This window comes from Rhipicephalus sanguineus, chromosome 1 (genome assembly GCF_013339695.2).
Source record: "Rhipicephalus sanguineus isolate Rsan-2018 chromosome 1, BIME_Rsan_1.4, whole genome shotgun sequence".
Taxonomy (NCBI): Eukaryota; Metazoa; Arthropoda; class Arachnida; order Ixodida; family Ixodidae; genus Rhipicephalus; species Rhipicephalus sanguineus.
Window position 1 is genome coordinate 22,805,839 of NC_051176.1, and position 16,572 is coordinate 22,822,410.

The 16,572-nt window shown below is 49.7% G+C and overlaps 1 protein-coding gene across 1 annotated transcript; it reads right to left on the minus strand.

Annotated features, from left to right (window-relative positions):
• Window positions 1-8,845: 8,845 nt before the first annotated feature.
• LOC125757728 (uncharacterized) lies at window positions 8,846-13,136 on the minus strand. The gene is made up of 2 exons (XM_049413769.1): window positions 13,066-13,136; window positions 8,846-10,263 (listed from the first exon to the last, which is right to left on the minus strand). The coding sequence occupies exon 2, from the start codon at window positions 9,952-9,954 to the stop codon at window positions 8,962-8,964; it is 993 nt and encodes a 330-aa protein (XP_049269726.1). The 5' UTR covers window positions 9,955-10,263; window positions 13,066-13,136; the 3' UTR covers window positions 8,846-8,961.
• Window positions 13,137-16,572: the final 3,436 nt, after the last annotated feature.

Below are 16,572 nucleotides of genomic sequence, written 5' to 3' on the forward strand. Positions count from 1 at the left end.
GTTGTGTTCGGTTAAAGTTCTTGCGCTATAATGTACTCGCGCTCAGCCCGCAAGCTTCCCAGATACAAGCATGAAGCAGAAACAACATAAGGCTCTAATGGATGCGCCGGCGCTTTCCTTCTCTCTCTCTCTACCACTTTCACGAGCCGTGGTAGGCGTCAGGAACAATTACAGGTCGCCGGCAACTTGTACAGCCACGCAAGAGAGTGCTCCTTGTTAATCTTAACATCTCCGCAATTAGTATAACTCAAGCGAGCAGAGAGTGATTGTTGTAAAGCGCATGCATGCTGTACTTTTGCCTTGGTTCTGCTTTTTTCCCGTGAAAGGCTCCCGCGGCCCTCATTGGACGCTTGCGTTGCACAACATCGCACAATGCAGACTGCAATAAAGCTCCCGGGGAGAAATAATTGGGGCGTACCTGATCACCAGCGACGAAAGAACTGTGAAGACGTTAGTGGGAAGATAGCGAACCGCACTTCATTTAGTATTTGTAGAGCGTCTATTTACGTTCTCTTCACCTCTTTTACAAAGTGATGATGTTGCGACCGCGTGCAGTGTCGTCAGATTAATGAACCGATGTGATATACCAGATACGTGCACCGGTTTTCTTGAGAATATACTACAGTTAAAAGCTACAAATAATGTCCCCTATATTAGATGCGAAGTATCTTAAGGCGGAGCTCAATCCGGTGGTGGTCGTGGGGGTGGTGGTGTGCGGCGTGACCTCCCATACTGCGCATGCGCATACCCTCTCCACACACCTCCTCTCCACTCACCCTCTCCACTCCCCTCTCCACTTTCCATCTCCCCTTTCCCTCTCCCATTTCCCTCTCCACTTTCCCTCTCCCCTCCCCCTTTCCACTCTTCCTCTGAAACGCGGGCTAGACATGCCGAAATTCTCTCCTGCGCAACGCCGCGATGAGCTCGAGCGCATGCGCGTCCCCTCCGCTTCTCTCTCCTCTCCCACGCTGCCTCCCTCTCGCCCGCCTGTCGACCGTGTTCCCCGCTCGCCCTGTGAGAATTAACGGCCAGGCTAGATGGAAGATACGACGCGCGTAGCGTCCCTCTTCGCGTTCCACGACGCGAGGTCGGTAGCATGCCCAACGAACGCCAACGGAACGCGATCGTGCAAGTGCTCCGGCTTCGCATCGCCTCATGGTCCCCTTTAGCGGTAGATGGTGTAATTTTGTGTAATTTTTGTAATTTAGGTCCATATATATATATATATATATATATATATATATATATATATATATATATATATATATATATATATATATATATATATATATATATATATTTATATATATATTGTCGCGGTTCAACGTAAGCAGACCACCGAGACGTTGAGTCCGAGAACCAACGGCGTGTTTTATGCAGCAGCCATAGAGTTAATATATTGACTCTAGAGGAAAAGCTGGGCCGCGAGACCTATAACCACAAGAACGCTGACATCTTGGAACGTTGTCATTCTTGCCATCACATATCAATCCTAAAGAAGCATCTGCACAATTAAAAACTTGCGGATATTGTTTTGTGTTTATTTTGAATACTTCTACGAAAGAATACGACGGCTATTTATGCAATTTACTGCGCGCGGAAAGGAGCGTTTCCAGGCTGGTTAACTAGATGGCACCACCATATCAACACTCGCGAGTACGCGAGTGTGTGCTTGCGGCCGATTGCGCCGGTTTGCGCGTCGTGTTAAAGCCCCTGAAACTTCGTTCGCGACGTGTATCTCGTAGTTGTCACAGTGTCCCGTTGTGTGCGTTTTCTGTCGCCGCATACCACTCGACTTCATGTGACAGCCCTTTTTTCTTTCGAGCTGGAAACTTCAGCGCATCAGAGCAAACCAGGACGGACGGCAAAGAAGAGATGAGACAAGCCCTGAAAGTTGTGTACGAACTAGTCGCAACCGATTTTTTTAATACTTTTTAACGGCGATAAAGCTTCGTGGGCCATGTAACTTTAGTTTCGATTGAAGCTTTCGGGAGATGTCTCACTCACATTCGCCGCTGCATGCTGCAATCGACATTTTTCTGCTTTACGGCTCTCTGCGCTGAAGTACGGCAGCAATGAGCTGAAAAAGAACGTCGATACAGGTGTCTCGCCATTGCAAGTCGAATCAGCGCGCGACCACGGCCTACGGACTTTGCTTCGAGCTGCGAATCTGTCGAGTGACCTTTGTGCCAGCGAACGGAGAAACTTTGGCAGGGAGTTCCTAGTAAAAACCATCCACAAACAGGTGGAAATTTTAACTGTTATCAACCGGACCAGCTGCACAGACAATCGTGCACTAACACACGGCTTCACGCATCAAAACACAGCTGATGTTCTCTGAACAGCGCGAAGCTGGCTTAGGTTGGTAGATTAAAACTGATTACTACCGTCAAATATAGCGAGCGTCTCAGGGTCTGGCAACGCTGGCAACGATCGTTTTGTTCCATCATGGCGGAACCCATGCGGTTATAGGTTTCAATGCATGGGCCCTATGGGGAGCTTTTCCTCTAGAGTCAGTATATTAACTCTATGGCAGCAGCCAAGAGCGAAGACATAAATAAAAGCACGTCATCATCTCTGGTCAGTGTCCCTTTTCACGAGACTGTTGGCGCGCACATCGTCTTCGTTCTCTGTCTATTTCGAGCGCTGCATTTGCCTCCCCTTAAAAGGGCATCGCCCCGATGCTATAGCTGAGCCAGTCATTCGCGCATAAAGTCACTTTGTACAAGCGACGGTGCTTCGTAGAGTCACTCGCTGACCTATGGTTTAATGCCAAGGAGGTTGAAAAAAGACTTCTGGAGTGGAGGCGGCGCGCCGCCGCTGAAGCCGACGACCGCGATATTGCTCCAGGCAGAAAACGTGTGGGTCGTCGCTTGAGCCCGCGCGGAAGTTCCACAGATAGCGAATTTCTCCATTCTTTTGATGACAAGCGAGTGTTGTGGATGTATCATTTTTTGGACTGCGATCCACTCGATAACCACATTTACAATTTGTCGAAGATTGCCAAGCTGAACATAAAAAATTTCGGGCCTGCGCGCAGCACAGTCACAGCGAAAGCTGGAAGAGCGGCCTTTCTAGATTCCGTTCTAAACTCTCTCGGGGGAACTAATACAAGTACACTTGCAAGGTACCCACTATGCCGCAAATCATAATTTTTGTGAAGCACGGAAGCAATCACTATGCCATTATTCGTCTTTCCGCTACACATCTGTAAGGCATTATGTGAAATTTGTTGATGGTGCCTGTGGTTGCTGGATGAAGAATTATGGCTGAGCCTTTTGTAATGGATTTGAAGCAATTAACGATCCGGTAACTCGTTGCGCAATTAGCATTATGTGACGCCTGGTGGTTATTTTACTCTTCTGACACGCTATATTACACATTTAACGCAATTCCTTGCCCGACATGACGCCTGTAAGGATGTTTTTGCAAAGGAGTTCGAGTCGCTAGCGTGGCTCTGTGGTAGAATACTCGGGTTCAAGTCCCATATGAGCCTGTTTATTTTTATTTATTTCATTTTTCTTATTTCTCGCGATAGTAGTTACGGACACCGGCGGCGGCAGCGGACAACCACCCCACAGCCGTTGTGATCTGATAACAGCTTTCGCTGTAAAATCAGGCTTCACCACATTTCAAAAGAAATCAACCGGAAGAAAAATCGGCAGATCCCACGCGCTGTGGGAATCTGTTTCATGCGAAGCAGTCAGCGAGTACTGCTATGCTGTATTTTATGGCTTTGAGCCAAGCGTTACGAGGTGGATCAACGTGTTTTTGTAAGTGTAGCAGCTGTGTCCACATCGTGGGCTTACCAGGCACGTCGACAACACTGGCGTTTAAAGGGTAACTTATGGTGCAGCGTAACGCCAGCCCTCACGTAAGAGTACATAGGTCAGTATTATCGAAACTAAGTGCACATTATGGTACAACCATGTGGATATGATACGTGACTCGTTAATGTATTCCTCTGGGTCGAGCAATGCTTCAATATAGCTTGCTGAAACAGAGGAATACAAATGTGATGTTTATTACACTGCTATAAAAGCGGAGCCAACACTGGAACCGCAGACGTTAATCTGATATGACGCCTGTATCGTAGGAGTACATACGTACTGTGCATTGCTTTCTTGCAAAATTAGATAGCCAGCACCACAGCCACACTTGATGTTGCACCGACATTACGCTTGCATAGGCTGTTTTTCCAGACCAGTCTATATACCCGACGTACATCTGTGGTAGAATACTTGATTGCCACGCAGAATGCTTGGGTTACATTCCTGCTGTGATCTTAATATTTATTCTTTCCATTCGTCGGGTCAACGCTCCCGATGTCGGTTTTTCTTTACGCTCTCGCATTTAAAGTACCTATGTCTGTTTTCGCCGTTCCTGGGTAGATATAAACTGTCAATCACATGTGACGCACACCCGTACACCACGGCCAGTGGTAAACGGCTATGTGCCACACGTGTCTGGAGGAAAGGTTTTGACGACCTACGCGACAGGATTTTCCTGTTATTCATGTCATGATACGACAGCCATATCCGTCAAATCCTCTTACCCTCCCATGCCGATTTTGGTCTACACCAAGTTAAGGAGGCGATCATGAGAGCACCTCGGCGTAGGTGGCTAGGTAGATAGATTCGTAGATAAAAACGCTGAATGTGCCAAAGGTTCGCTAAGAAATGCCTCGCATTTAAAACCCCCAGAGCGGAGTAAGAACGCGGCTGACAATTAAGTACTGTTATTTTTAAAAAATTATAAACGAGTGTAAACAAGAGCTGCAGCAAGCTAGTCACTTAATCTGCTTTCGTATCTCTTCTTTTTGCTGTGTTTACTTTTTAAGGGTACGTGTTTCATACGGTTAGTTTCGTGATTGTCTGCATTATGCGTAAACCAGAGCTGCAGCGAACTGGTGAACTAGTTTGCTTTTGTATCTTTTCTTTTGCTGTGTTTAGTTTTTAAGGGCGCGTGTTTCATACGGTTACTTTCGTGACTGTGTGCATTATGATGCATTTTGAAGTTATTTGGGATTTGTTGCTTTATCGATTCACGTATAAACCACATTGTATATTGTTCTGTTTTCTTTTGAAGTTGTGTAAAAGGCAGGGGGGAAAACATTTTATGTACCACTTATTAACTCCTCTATGTGCTTCATTTCGGGAATGCTGGAAGCGAATTCTACGTGTTATCAGGCACGCTTCAGCCCATGTATAATGGTGTAAAAAACTGCCTTCTTCAATCCTGCAGGGCAACAAAAAAATTCGGCCAAATAAGTGACACTAACTATCCAGTTCTCACGCTGAAACGCCCCCGCGGAAGCTCACAATTACGCTGTCCGCGCTCAAGCTGCGCTGCCTCTTGCCCGGAGCAAAATGGCTGCCAACCGGTTTCCCAGGCTTCACCCGCTCGCGTGGGCGCGTATAGAGGACCTCCACTCCAGAAGTTTTCTTTAAACCTCCTTGTTTAATGCGCACTACGTGCACAAGTTCAGGTCGGTGCTGGCGACGCCTTGTACAGTTTGGGCTATCCGGGACGACCTCGTAGGTAACGTCACTTAGTCGTCGCAGCACTTGATAAGGTCCGAAGTATCTTCTGAGCAACTTTTCGGATAGTCCCCGTCTTCGTACAGGCGTCCACACCCATACCCTGTCCCCGGTTTCGTACGTTACAGGTGTATGACGTAGGTTATAGCGTCCTGCGTCGTACTCTTGCTGTTGGTATATTCGCAGACGTGCGAGCTGCCTGGCTTCCTCTGCGCGTTGAGTGAACGCGTCGGCACTCGTTTCGTTGTTATCGCATTCGTGTGGCAGCATCGCGTCCAACATGGTCCTAACTTCTAGTCCGTGAACAAGGCTCAATGGGGTCATCCGTGTGGTTCCTTGTTTACCAGTATTGTACGCAAACGGTATGTAAGGGAGAATATCGTCCCAATTTTTGTGCTCGATGTCCACATACACTGAAAGCATGTCTTCCAGAGTTTTGTAGAGCCGCTCGGTCAACCCGTTGGTTTGTGAATGGTAGGCTGTCGACTTACGATGAATAGTGCCGCTGAGTACCAACACATGATCTAAAAGTGCGGCCGTGAATGCGGTTCCGCGATCTGTTATAACGATCGACGGCGCACCATGCCTCAGCACAATGTTCTCTATGAAGAATCGGGCCACCTCCTCTGCTGTGCCTCTCTGGATGGCTTTTGTCTCGGCGTAGCGAGTAAGGTAGTCGGTCGCCACTATAACCCAGCGGTTACCAGCACTAGAGGTTGGAAGTGGGCCCAAAAGGTCCATTCCGATCTGGTCAAATGGCGTTGGCGGGATCTGGACAGGGTGTAACAAACCGGCTGGTTTAGTCGGAGGTGACTTGCGCCGCTGGCAATCGAGGCAGGTCCGAACATGATGCTTCACGGCAGTGGTGAGTCTAGGCCAGTAATACCTCTCCCGAACTCTGCCCAGTGTGCGCTTGCAGCCTAAATGCCCAGATGTGACCTCGTTGTGGCACGCTTGCAATACCTCAGAAGGAAGAGCGGTAGGGACGACAAGCAGGTAGGTGGACCCGTCTGACGAGAAGTTCATTTTGTAAAGGACATTGTTTCGCAGACAGAACGACGATAGTCCTCCTGCAAAGGCTTTGGGCGCGTTCTGGCTTCGTCCTTCTAAATAATTAATCAAGCCAAGTAGCTCACGATCGTCATGCTGGTGATCTGCGATGGTTGACGTGTCGAGGATTCCGAGGAATGCCGTCTCTTCTTCAAGGGAAGCAGCCGACTCTATCGGTGATCGAGACAGGCAGTCGGCGTCCGTGTGTCGTTTTCCCGACTTGTACACCATCGTTATATCAAATTCATGTAGTCTAAGGCTCCAGCGTGCCAATGGCCCGGAAGGATCTTTCAGACTTGTTAACCAACGCAACGAATGGTGGTCACTGATAACCTTGAATGGGCGGCCGTACAAGTATGGGCGAAATTTTATAACTGCCCACACCATGGCGAGGCATTCTTTTTCAGTTGTTGAATAATTTGCTTCTGTGCGTGACAGAGTTCTACTTGCGTAAGCGATCACTCTTTCCTCGTCGTCCTGGCGCTGCACAAGCACAGCTACGAGGCCAACATTGCTGGCGTCAGTATGGAGCACTGTAGGGGCTGTCTCATCAAAATGGGCAAGCACGGGGATCGTGTGTAGACGTTGCCGCATGTCATTGAAAGCAGCTTCCTGGTCGTCGCCCCAAACAAATGCAACGTCATCCCTCGTGAGACGAGTTAAAGGCGACGCAATGCGCGCCAAATCTGGAATAAACCGCCGATAATATGCGCAGAGACCCAGAAAACGCCTGACTGCCTTTTTATCTGATGGTGTTGGAAACTGTGCGACGGCGGCAACTTTCTCGGGATCTGGACGAACTCCTGCGTGACTGACGACATGGCCAAGAAACTGTAGTTCCTCAAAGCAGAAGTGACACTTCTCCGGCTTCAGCGTCAGGCCTGCGGCCCGTATGGCCTGCAAGACCACCTGCAATCGTTCAAGGTGTTCGTCAAACGTTGCAGAAAACACAATGACGTCGTCTAGGTATACTAGGCAGGTTCCCCATTTAAGCCCAGAGAGCACGGTATCCATGAGACGCTGGAAAGTAGCAGGCGCGGAGCACAAGCCAAATGGTAAGACCTTAAATTCGTACAGTCCGTCCGGCGTCACGAAAGCGGTTTTTTCACGATCCCTGGGGTCGACTTCAATTTGCCAACATCCACTCTTTAAGGCCATAGAAGAGAAGTAACGTGCGTTTCGAAGCCTGTCGAGCGAATCATCTATGCGGGGAAGCGGGTACACGTCTTTTTTTTGTCACCTGATCTAGCTTTCGATAGTCCACACAGAAACGCAGGCTGCCGTCCTTCTTCTTGACTAGAACAACAGGTGACGCCCAAGGGCTTTTAGACGGTTGAATCACGTCGTCTTCAAGCATTTTTGTTACCTGCTGTTCTATCGCTTCTCGTTCTTTTGAAGCAACACGGTACAGATTTTGATGGATTGGTCAAGCCGTGTCCTCTGTGATGATTCGGTGCTTGGTCAAGGACGTCCGGCCAACTTTCGTGGTCGACGCAAAACAGTCGTGGAACTCAGCTAGCAGCGCAAGGAGGCGCTCCCGCTGTTGCTGAGTTAAAGTAGGGTTGACGTCAAGGTTAGGTGCTAGGTCATGTGGGTCTCGTGTAGGCGTTGCTTCGAGTGCTGAAAAGCAGTCACAAACATCTGCTATCTCGTCAAAATATGCCAAAGTTGTGCCTTTTGGAAGGTGCTCGGAGGTGAAATTGGTCAACAGCAAGTTCGTTCGGCCGTCGGTGACACTGGCCGTCGGTGACACTGACACTGAAATCCCGTGAGTGAAAAGCAGCGAGGTTAGTTGGTCGGCGACTCCTGCACCGTCGAACGGTACGTCACATGCTACTGAAACGAGGATACATGATCGAGGCGGCACAACTATGTCGTGGTCTTTGAGACGAAAGGATTTGTGTTCTGGTGATGAAGAATCAGGCAGACGAGCACTCTCGTAAAACGAAACCACGCGGTCCGGGATGTTGATTACTGCGCCATGCTCCCTGAGAAAGCCCATTCCTATAATTAAATCTTTGCAGCACTCTGGGAGAACGATGAAAGTCGCGACGAAAGAGGAATCTCCTATGCTGAGTCTTGCTGTGCATCTTTCAGTAGGGAGCAGCAATTGACCACCCGCTGTTGTTATATGTGGTTCTGTCCACGGCGTTTTTAGTTTTCTAAGACGATCAGCCAGACGATCAGCCAGCTTAGACTTATTATGGAAAAATCAGCACCCGTATCGACTAAAGCCGTCACTTGCTCTCCATCAATAAGTACATTGAGGTCGGCGCTCACCGTTTCGTCGCCATTAATATTCGTCGACGTCGCGTCGTTCTGTAGCGGCAGTACTGGGGACTTTTTATCGTCTTGTGGTCGGGCTGCGACCTTACCCCGAGAGGTCGCCACCTTTAGTTTCCCCGGTAAGGGCTGGGCGACCTTGTTCCCCGAAGGTCAGCAAAAGTCCGTCGATTCGGTGACGATGTCTGTGCAGGGGATGGAGAGCGTGGCCGGTGGCGGAGTTGGGCTGGCGATTGGGAAGCGACTCGTGATATGGAGAACACGTCGTTGGAGGTCCTCGAAAACCAGGGTCGTCATGGCGAACAGTACAGTCGGCGTTGGCACGGCGACCGTCGTACCCTGGCCGAGACGGGCGAAAGGATGTGTCGCGGTACCAACAATAGCGAGCTATATGGCCGGCACCACCACAGTTGAAGCAGAGGGGGCGCCGATCGACAGTGCGCCAAGCGTCCGTTCTGCGAAATTGTGGGCGTCTCATGTCCTCTTGTGGTGGTGAGTAAGGCGCGGCAAGTGATGGCTGGTGGCATGAAGACATCGGAGACATGGGCCGACGTCTGAAAGCCTCCTGCAAAGGTTGCGATGAAGGTGCGGCTGTAGGTGGCTGGTAGTATGACGTGATAGGCACGACGGGTGGTGGACGGCGGACAGCGTCGGCGTAACTCATTTGACGCTGCTCGCGACCGAGATCAACTGCTGAGAAAGCGTGCCTAAGTTCGTCATGAACGACTGCGGCAACGGCGGTCACTGGTGTATCCACTGGCGGAGTGCAAAGCTTCTGAAGTTCTTCGCGAACAACATCTCTGATCAGGTCACGTAGGGAGCCCTGATTGTCCAGAGTCACTGAAGCGGCGTTGATTTGGGTGGTAGTGGACGAGCGATCATACTGCCTCGATCTTTGGTGCAGAGCACGCTCAATGGCAGTGGCTTCTCTTATAAAATCGGCCACGGTAGTTGGGGCATTGCGCACAAGGCCGGCGAACAGTTGTTCCTTCACGCCGCGCATAAGGTAGCGCAACTTCTTTTCCTCGGACATACTGGGATCAGCGCGACGACACAGGCGCGTCACGTCTTCAGCAAACATTGCCACAGTTTCGTTAGGTTTCTGAAGTCTTATCTCGAGCAACTGCTGAGCCCGCTCTCGACGGTCGACGCTAGCAAAGGTGTCAATCAGCTGCTGACGAAACTCATCCCAATTCGATATACGGCCTTCTCGATTCTCAAGCCACGTGTGAGCGCTGTCATCGAGGGTGAAGTACGTGCGGGCGAGCTTCTGTTGATCATTCCACTGGTTGATGTCGGCAACGCGTTCGTAATGTTCAAGCCAATCTTCAACATCTTCATGTGGGGCACCACTGAAGCGATTAGGTACAAGTGGCTGAAGAAGCGTTACCTGGTGTGATGAGGTGACTTGACGCCGCTCAGAAGACGACGAAGCGGCGCCGAAAACGCGCAAGCACGCGCACTGAAATAAGAGTGTTCTCCCATCTTGAAGATACTTCCCTGCACGTGCCGCGCGAGAAAAAGAAGACAAAGAACAGGCCACGTCGACGGAGCAGACGGAGCCAGAAGCTCGAGCAGAGAAGACGCGTTGGCCTGGTCGGACGTCAGCGTTCGGGAGGCCAACATCTGTCGGAGGGACCCGGTCGAGCGTCAACGCCCGAGGGACCTCGGAACGACACGTCTTCTGTCCCGGCGCCCAGCGGACGCAGAGGAACCTGCGACATCCCGCCTGGCTCCTCTCGTACAAGACCCGCAATGTAGCCACGACCGCCAAGTCAAGGCCCTTAGCGTGAGCGCGGCGTTTCTCGAACTCTTTTCTAAAGACGCTTCGCATGTTTATTGTTTTGGTGTGCTTTGTATTTGTTTTGTTTGTGTATTTTTATGTCACAATGTATGTTTGTGTGCCGTGCCAGCTGCGTCCTCTTCCTTGCGGCCCTCACGAGCGTCTCTGACACTATGCACTAAACCTGCTCCCCGAACCCATATCATAACAATGGCGTCCGCGACAGGACTTTCTCCATTGTTTATTAAACATCAGAAGGTCGGAGCAGTGCAGTCAGAGAACATAGCATAGAGCCGCACGGAAGATGGACATATTAGAGCTGATAGAAGCGGGCGAAAAGCTTGGTCTGCAAGGCGCACAGCTTAAGGCATGGGCAGAAACGCAAGCAAAGAAGGTCCGTGAGGAGAGAGCACAAGCACACGAGCTCGCATGCAAGGCACTTATTGCTCAACGCGAAAAGTTGGAAGCAGAAATACAGAGGCTTCAGTCGGACACCGAAGCTTACAATGCTGAAATGCAGAAATTAGTGGTGCAACGCCACACTTGTGACCAAGAATTGCGTGCAGAGGATACACACGCAAACAGTTTGATGCTCGACAGTAGCTCAGCATCTGAAAGTGGATATGTAGGGCTATGGAACGCTGTGAACTGTGCATCCCAACTGCATTGTACAGAGGTCACAGTCGCGACCGATGATTCTCAGCGTAACGGAAATAGCCAGGACATTATGTGTCCGGTGATGCTTTTCAATCAGCACAGCATATTTTCTGATAGATTTCATGTCCAGAGAGAAACTTCTCAAAGTTTACTTCCTGATGGCTGTGGTAACTACAGCGAGGCACGTGAATCGCAGGCTGTCACAGGCACATCAGACGTCATGAGCTCGAATGAAGGCCCTCTAAGTGCTGAGGTGTGCGCAATGGCTTCTTCCTCTCAGCAGATAACTTGTTCAAAAATTGAGAACAGCGCCGACCTTCCTTCATGCAGTTTGGAAGGGCAGCTAGGCAGAGGAGCCTTCCTTCAGTCAACCTCGTCTGACAGGAAGCGTTGCTACGCAATTCAAAGTAGGCGTTTCAAGAGAGCACAGAAAAAGAAGCGCCGTTGTTCGAAGTATGTAGCGTGAAAACCTGACTGTGGAAACAATGATAAAAGAAAGAAAGAGAGCTACAAATGCAGAAAATGCGAGAAGCAGACGTGTTTTTCACAACACGACTGGAACGCAGATGGCCACCAAAGATGTGCTCATGGTCAATACTACTTGAATGCATTGGCGTCCCAGAGTCAGCCTATATGGAGCGACAGTGCTCACCGTAAGTTTGTGAGGTATAAGGGCAGTGTATTTTCCTTGGGGCAGTCTAGCGCAGGCATTATCGTTGCTCAGAGAAGTGAATTCCCCCTGCTGTGATCTGCACGTCACGAATGATCTGTCTTCAATTAGACAATACATGGCACTCACTTTTATTCTGTTTAAGGAATGGTTGTCTATTACGTTAACACTAACACTGTAGAAGTATGTCACACAATTTTTGTGATGTTGAATAGTAAACGTGCTTAACTTGGTTGCTACAAAGCTAAGAGTCTATTAATTTAGTCAATACATCCTGCAGCACACTTCTGCATAATAGGTAGAACAGACAGTGACTATTTCTGACTTTTGTTAATTTTCATCTAGTGTATAAATTTCGCGTGTGTAAGTGTGTGCAGTGTTTGAATATTCTCGAGTGCCAGTGTGTGCTGTCAAGACAGTGTGACTGGGATTGTGTCCACGTTGAAGTGTGCCCCTGGAACACTTCTTCAAATGGGGGCTTATGTGATGAGGTGACTTGACGCCGCTCAGAAGACGACGAAGCGGCGCCGAAAACGCGCAAGCACGCGCACTGAAATAAGAGTGTTCTCCCATCTTGAAGATACTTCCCTGCACGTGCCGCGCGAGAAAAAGAAGAGAAAGAACAGGCCACGTCGACGGAGCAGACGGAGCCAGAAGCTCGAGCAGAGAAGACGCGTTGGCCTGGTCGGACGTCAGCGTTCGGGAGGCCAACATCTGTCGGAGGGACCCGGTCGAGCGTCAACGCCCGAGGGACCTCGCAACGACACGTCTTCTGTCCCGGCGCCCAGCGAACGCAGAGGAACCTGCGACATCCCGCCTGGCTCCTCTCGTACAAGACCCGCAATGCAGCCACGACCGCCAAGTCAAGGCCCTTAGCGTGAGCGCGGCGTTTCTCGAACTCTTTTCTAAAGACGCTTCGCATGTTTATTGTTTTGCTGTGCTTTGTATTTGTTTTGTTTGTGTATTTTTATGTCACAATATATGTTTGTGTGCCGTGCCAGTTGCGCCCTCTTCCTTGCGGCCTTCACGAGCGTCTCTGACACTATGCACTAAACCTGCTCCCCGAACCCATATCATAACACCTGGGCTGGATTGGAAACGGGCGCTGCCTTGTGTCCCTTGGACCACCTGTGGCTGGCTGGCGGAGGCCATTGGCAGAGGTAAGAAATGCCTGGTAGAACGTTCGTCCAAGGAAGTCAGCTCAGGAGAGAGGCCTAGCAACCGCCGACTGAAGCGGTGCACTGGTGTCATAACAGGTGACTGCGTGTCGGGACTCGATGAACGGCTCCCAGATGGGGTGTAGAGCATCGGCAGGCTTGCAGTGCAGCACCTCCACCAGTGTCGCGGCTAAACGTAAGCAGACCACCGAGACGTTGAGTCTGAGAACGTGTTTTTATGCAGCAGCCAAGAGCAAAGACATAAACAAAAGCACGTCGTCTTCTTTGGTCAGTGTCCCTTTTCCCGAGACTGTTGGCGCGCACATCGTCTTCGTTCTCTGTCTATTTCGAGCGCGGCAATATATATATATATATATATATATATATATGTAGTGATGTAGTGATATATATATATATATATATATATGTAGTGATGTAGCTCCTCCGTGCGAACAGTCACAACGGAGGTGTTTATATCGACAGTTTCGGCCAGACTCTCGCCTTGATCAGGAATAAGGGTACATAAGGGTACATGTTGTTTGCACTCACATTTATGGAATTTTGCACAAAAAATGAGAGAGGAAGGAAGACAAAAAAGACAAAAAACGAGGCGGAGAAATTGACAGGGGCCACAGCGCTATGCAAGTGGCGTCGTCAATGCTAATACCTTTGGAAGCATTGCGTTCGGTGTGTGCTCCGGTGGCGGTACCTTTAATGTAGACGAGGTGTACGAGTGGCCGGCAACGGGAAGGGCTGGTGTGTGCGGGAAGTGCACGTCCAACGACATACGCGCTTACCAAGTGTTCGTCTCGCCCCCTCTTCTTTTACCGACAGTCACCATTCAGGTGTCGGCGGCCAGGAGAGGACGACTGTGGGGGGAAATCGGTTGGCGTCTTTCGTCTATCCTTCCCTCCCTTCACATATTGTTTCGCAACAGACTGGCGACCCGCGGATGGCGCCCCGCGCGGGAAGAAAAGGTTCTGGTATTAACTACGGAGGCGTATCGCTTCGAGGGCGACACTACGCATTGCCGCAAGGCGATGCAAACAGTCGTTTACTGTAAATATTAGTTTGTTCTGGTATTCCGCGTTCGGGGGCTCTTGGTTGTGTACGCCGTGGCTATTAGACATGTTAAGATTAAAACCATTGATCGGTTAGTAAGATAGAAATTGAAATGGACGACAGTAGTACTCTCAGAGAGAGTAGTGACACTAAAAGATATTTGCAGCTGCAGTAGCTTTAATTGCTGCAACTGTACCCGGGTTCTCATTTATTCCTCTGTGGAGGGTGTTAGACCAATGTATGAGGTATGACGCGTGTTGTTCAAGTTCCCGGTTTGATTTAAATCCTGTTTCTAAGAGTGCAACTAATAATTTGTCGAATGAATGGCCGGGAAGGTTAAGATGTTTCGATAGAGGTAGATTCGGGGCTGATTTTGCGTGGGCTCTGAGATTATGAAAACGAATCCTAAATGGGGTCTCTGTTGGTACGATGTATTGCATGCGGCACACGTTGCACTCGAGTAGATATACCACATTAGAGGAATCGCATGTTGAATTCCTCGTATGCTATTTGACAACTTGGATTGTGTGCTGATTACCTTGCTTGTCTCTCGCATCGGTTTACGTACAAGACATCGAGACTTTAAACAAGGTCGGTATGAATTATTGGGAGTCGAAGTATTAATTTCGGAGTTTACAAGTGTGTCTTTGAGGTTGCGCGATCGTAAAACGACGCCAGGAGCGGATGGAAATGCGCGTTTCAGACGTATACTTTGTTCCAGTATGTTGTATCGTTTAAGGATTCTGTTTACACTGGGGAAGTCCGTGCTGTAAGTTAAAGACAGGTTTGTATGTTGTGGGTTGTGTTGTGGTGGTCGCTTCCTAAGATCATCACGCTTCAGTTATATATATATATATATATATATATATATATATATATATATATATATATATATATATATATATATATATATCTTGAAAATCCCGTCGTACAATTGTCTAACACGGTGGTGTCTCCAGCAAAGTGACCCTCTGCACCATGCACCACAACACCGCAGAATGAAGTGAAGTGACCACTTGTTGTCCATTCAGGAAGACTGCACGAATGTGCACACTGAGGTTCAGGCCATTTGAAGAAAGGCGCGGCGTGTGACGCGCCTCCGAAGTTCGCGTACACAAGTGTGTACGCCGTGACTGAAGGGGTTATGAGAGACGCCTTAGTGAAGGGTTCCGGAAATTTCGACCACCTGAGGTTTTAGATGCGAAGCCGCCTTTGCGCTGTGCTGTGTCCGTACTTCCACTGGCGACCGTCCGCTTTCTACCACCTAGCATAAACATCTGAGCGTGCGCTCGCGCCAAAAAGAAGTCTTCTTTCTCTTGTTCTTCGACCGCCTCGATGATGATACGTGCAGAGCACTTTAGGGGCCCGGGCTGCCGTATGCTGTCCTAGCTTGGCGTAACGCAGAGAAAACCACGTGTGCTGGCACGCGCTAGCGCGTTCGGGCCTGGGTAAGGGGCTGGGTAAGACGCTACGGCCTCTCCCCTTTACACTTTCTCAGCAATCATGTGATGGAGTCGGAAAACAAGATTCTGCAGACGCGCGATGAGCCGCGAGGGCAAGGTGCCTGTGATGAACGGAATTTATGTCGACCCATGCGCTCTTTCGCATCCCCACATGGTACCCTTTAGTGGGAGATGGTGTAATTTTTTTATCGTGCACCAAAATCTATGTACGCGGGCCTCAAGCATTTTCGCCTCCATCGAAAATCCAGCCGCCGCGGCCGGGATTCAATCCCGCGAACTTCGGTTCAGCAGTCGAGCGCCATAACCACTGACCACCGTCGCGAGGCGGTGTGTGTATGTGTGTGTGTGTGTTTGAAATCAAGGCTCCGACTGCCACCCGTCTGGTCGGGAAGAATAATTGAAGAAAAAGACGAGGACGCCGACCACTCTCTTGTGATTATCTTGTGGTCGGCGCCCTCACCTTTTTATTGAGAGAGAGAGAGTGTGTGTGTGTGCGTGCGTGCGTGTGCGCGTGTGCTTGAAATCAAGGCTCCGACGAACACCCATCGGGTCGGGCAGAATCACTGAATAAAAGACGAGGACACCGACCACTCTATTGTGATTATCTTGTGGTCAGCGTCCTCGACTTTCTATTCAGAGAAAGAGGGAGAGTATGTATTTTTGTGTGTGTGTGTGTTTGTGCTTGAAATCAAGGCTCCGACGGACACCCGTCTGGTCTGGAAGAATCATTGCATAAAAAGAGGAGCATGGCGACCACTCGCTTGGGATTTACTTGTGGTTGGCGTCCTCGTCTTTTAAATGCGAATGCATTTCTTAGTCGGGCTATGTCAGGCGTCCGGTGTTGTGCGGCGCCCTCTCCCAAAGCAACAGCTGCGGGCGCGTGCGCTTATCCTCGCCCCTAGCAACC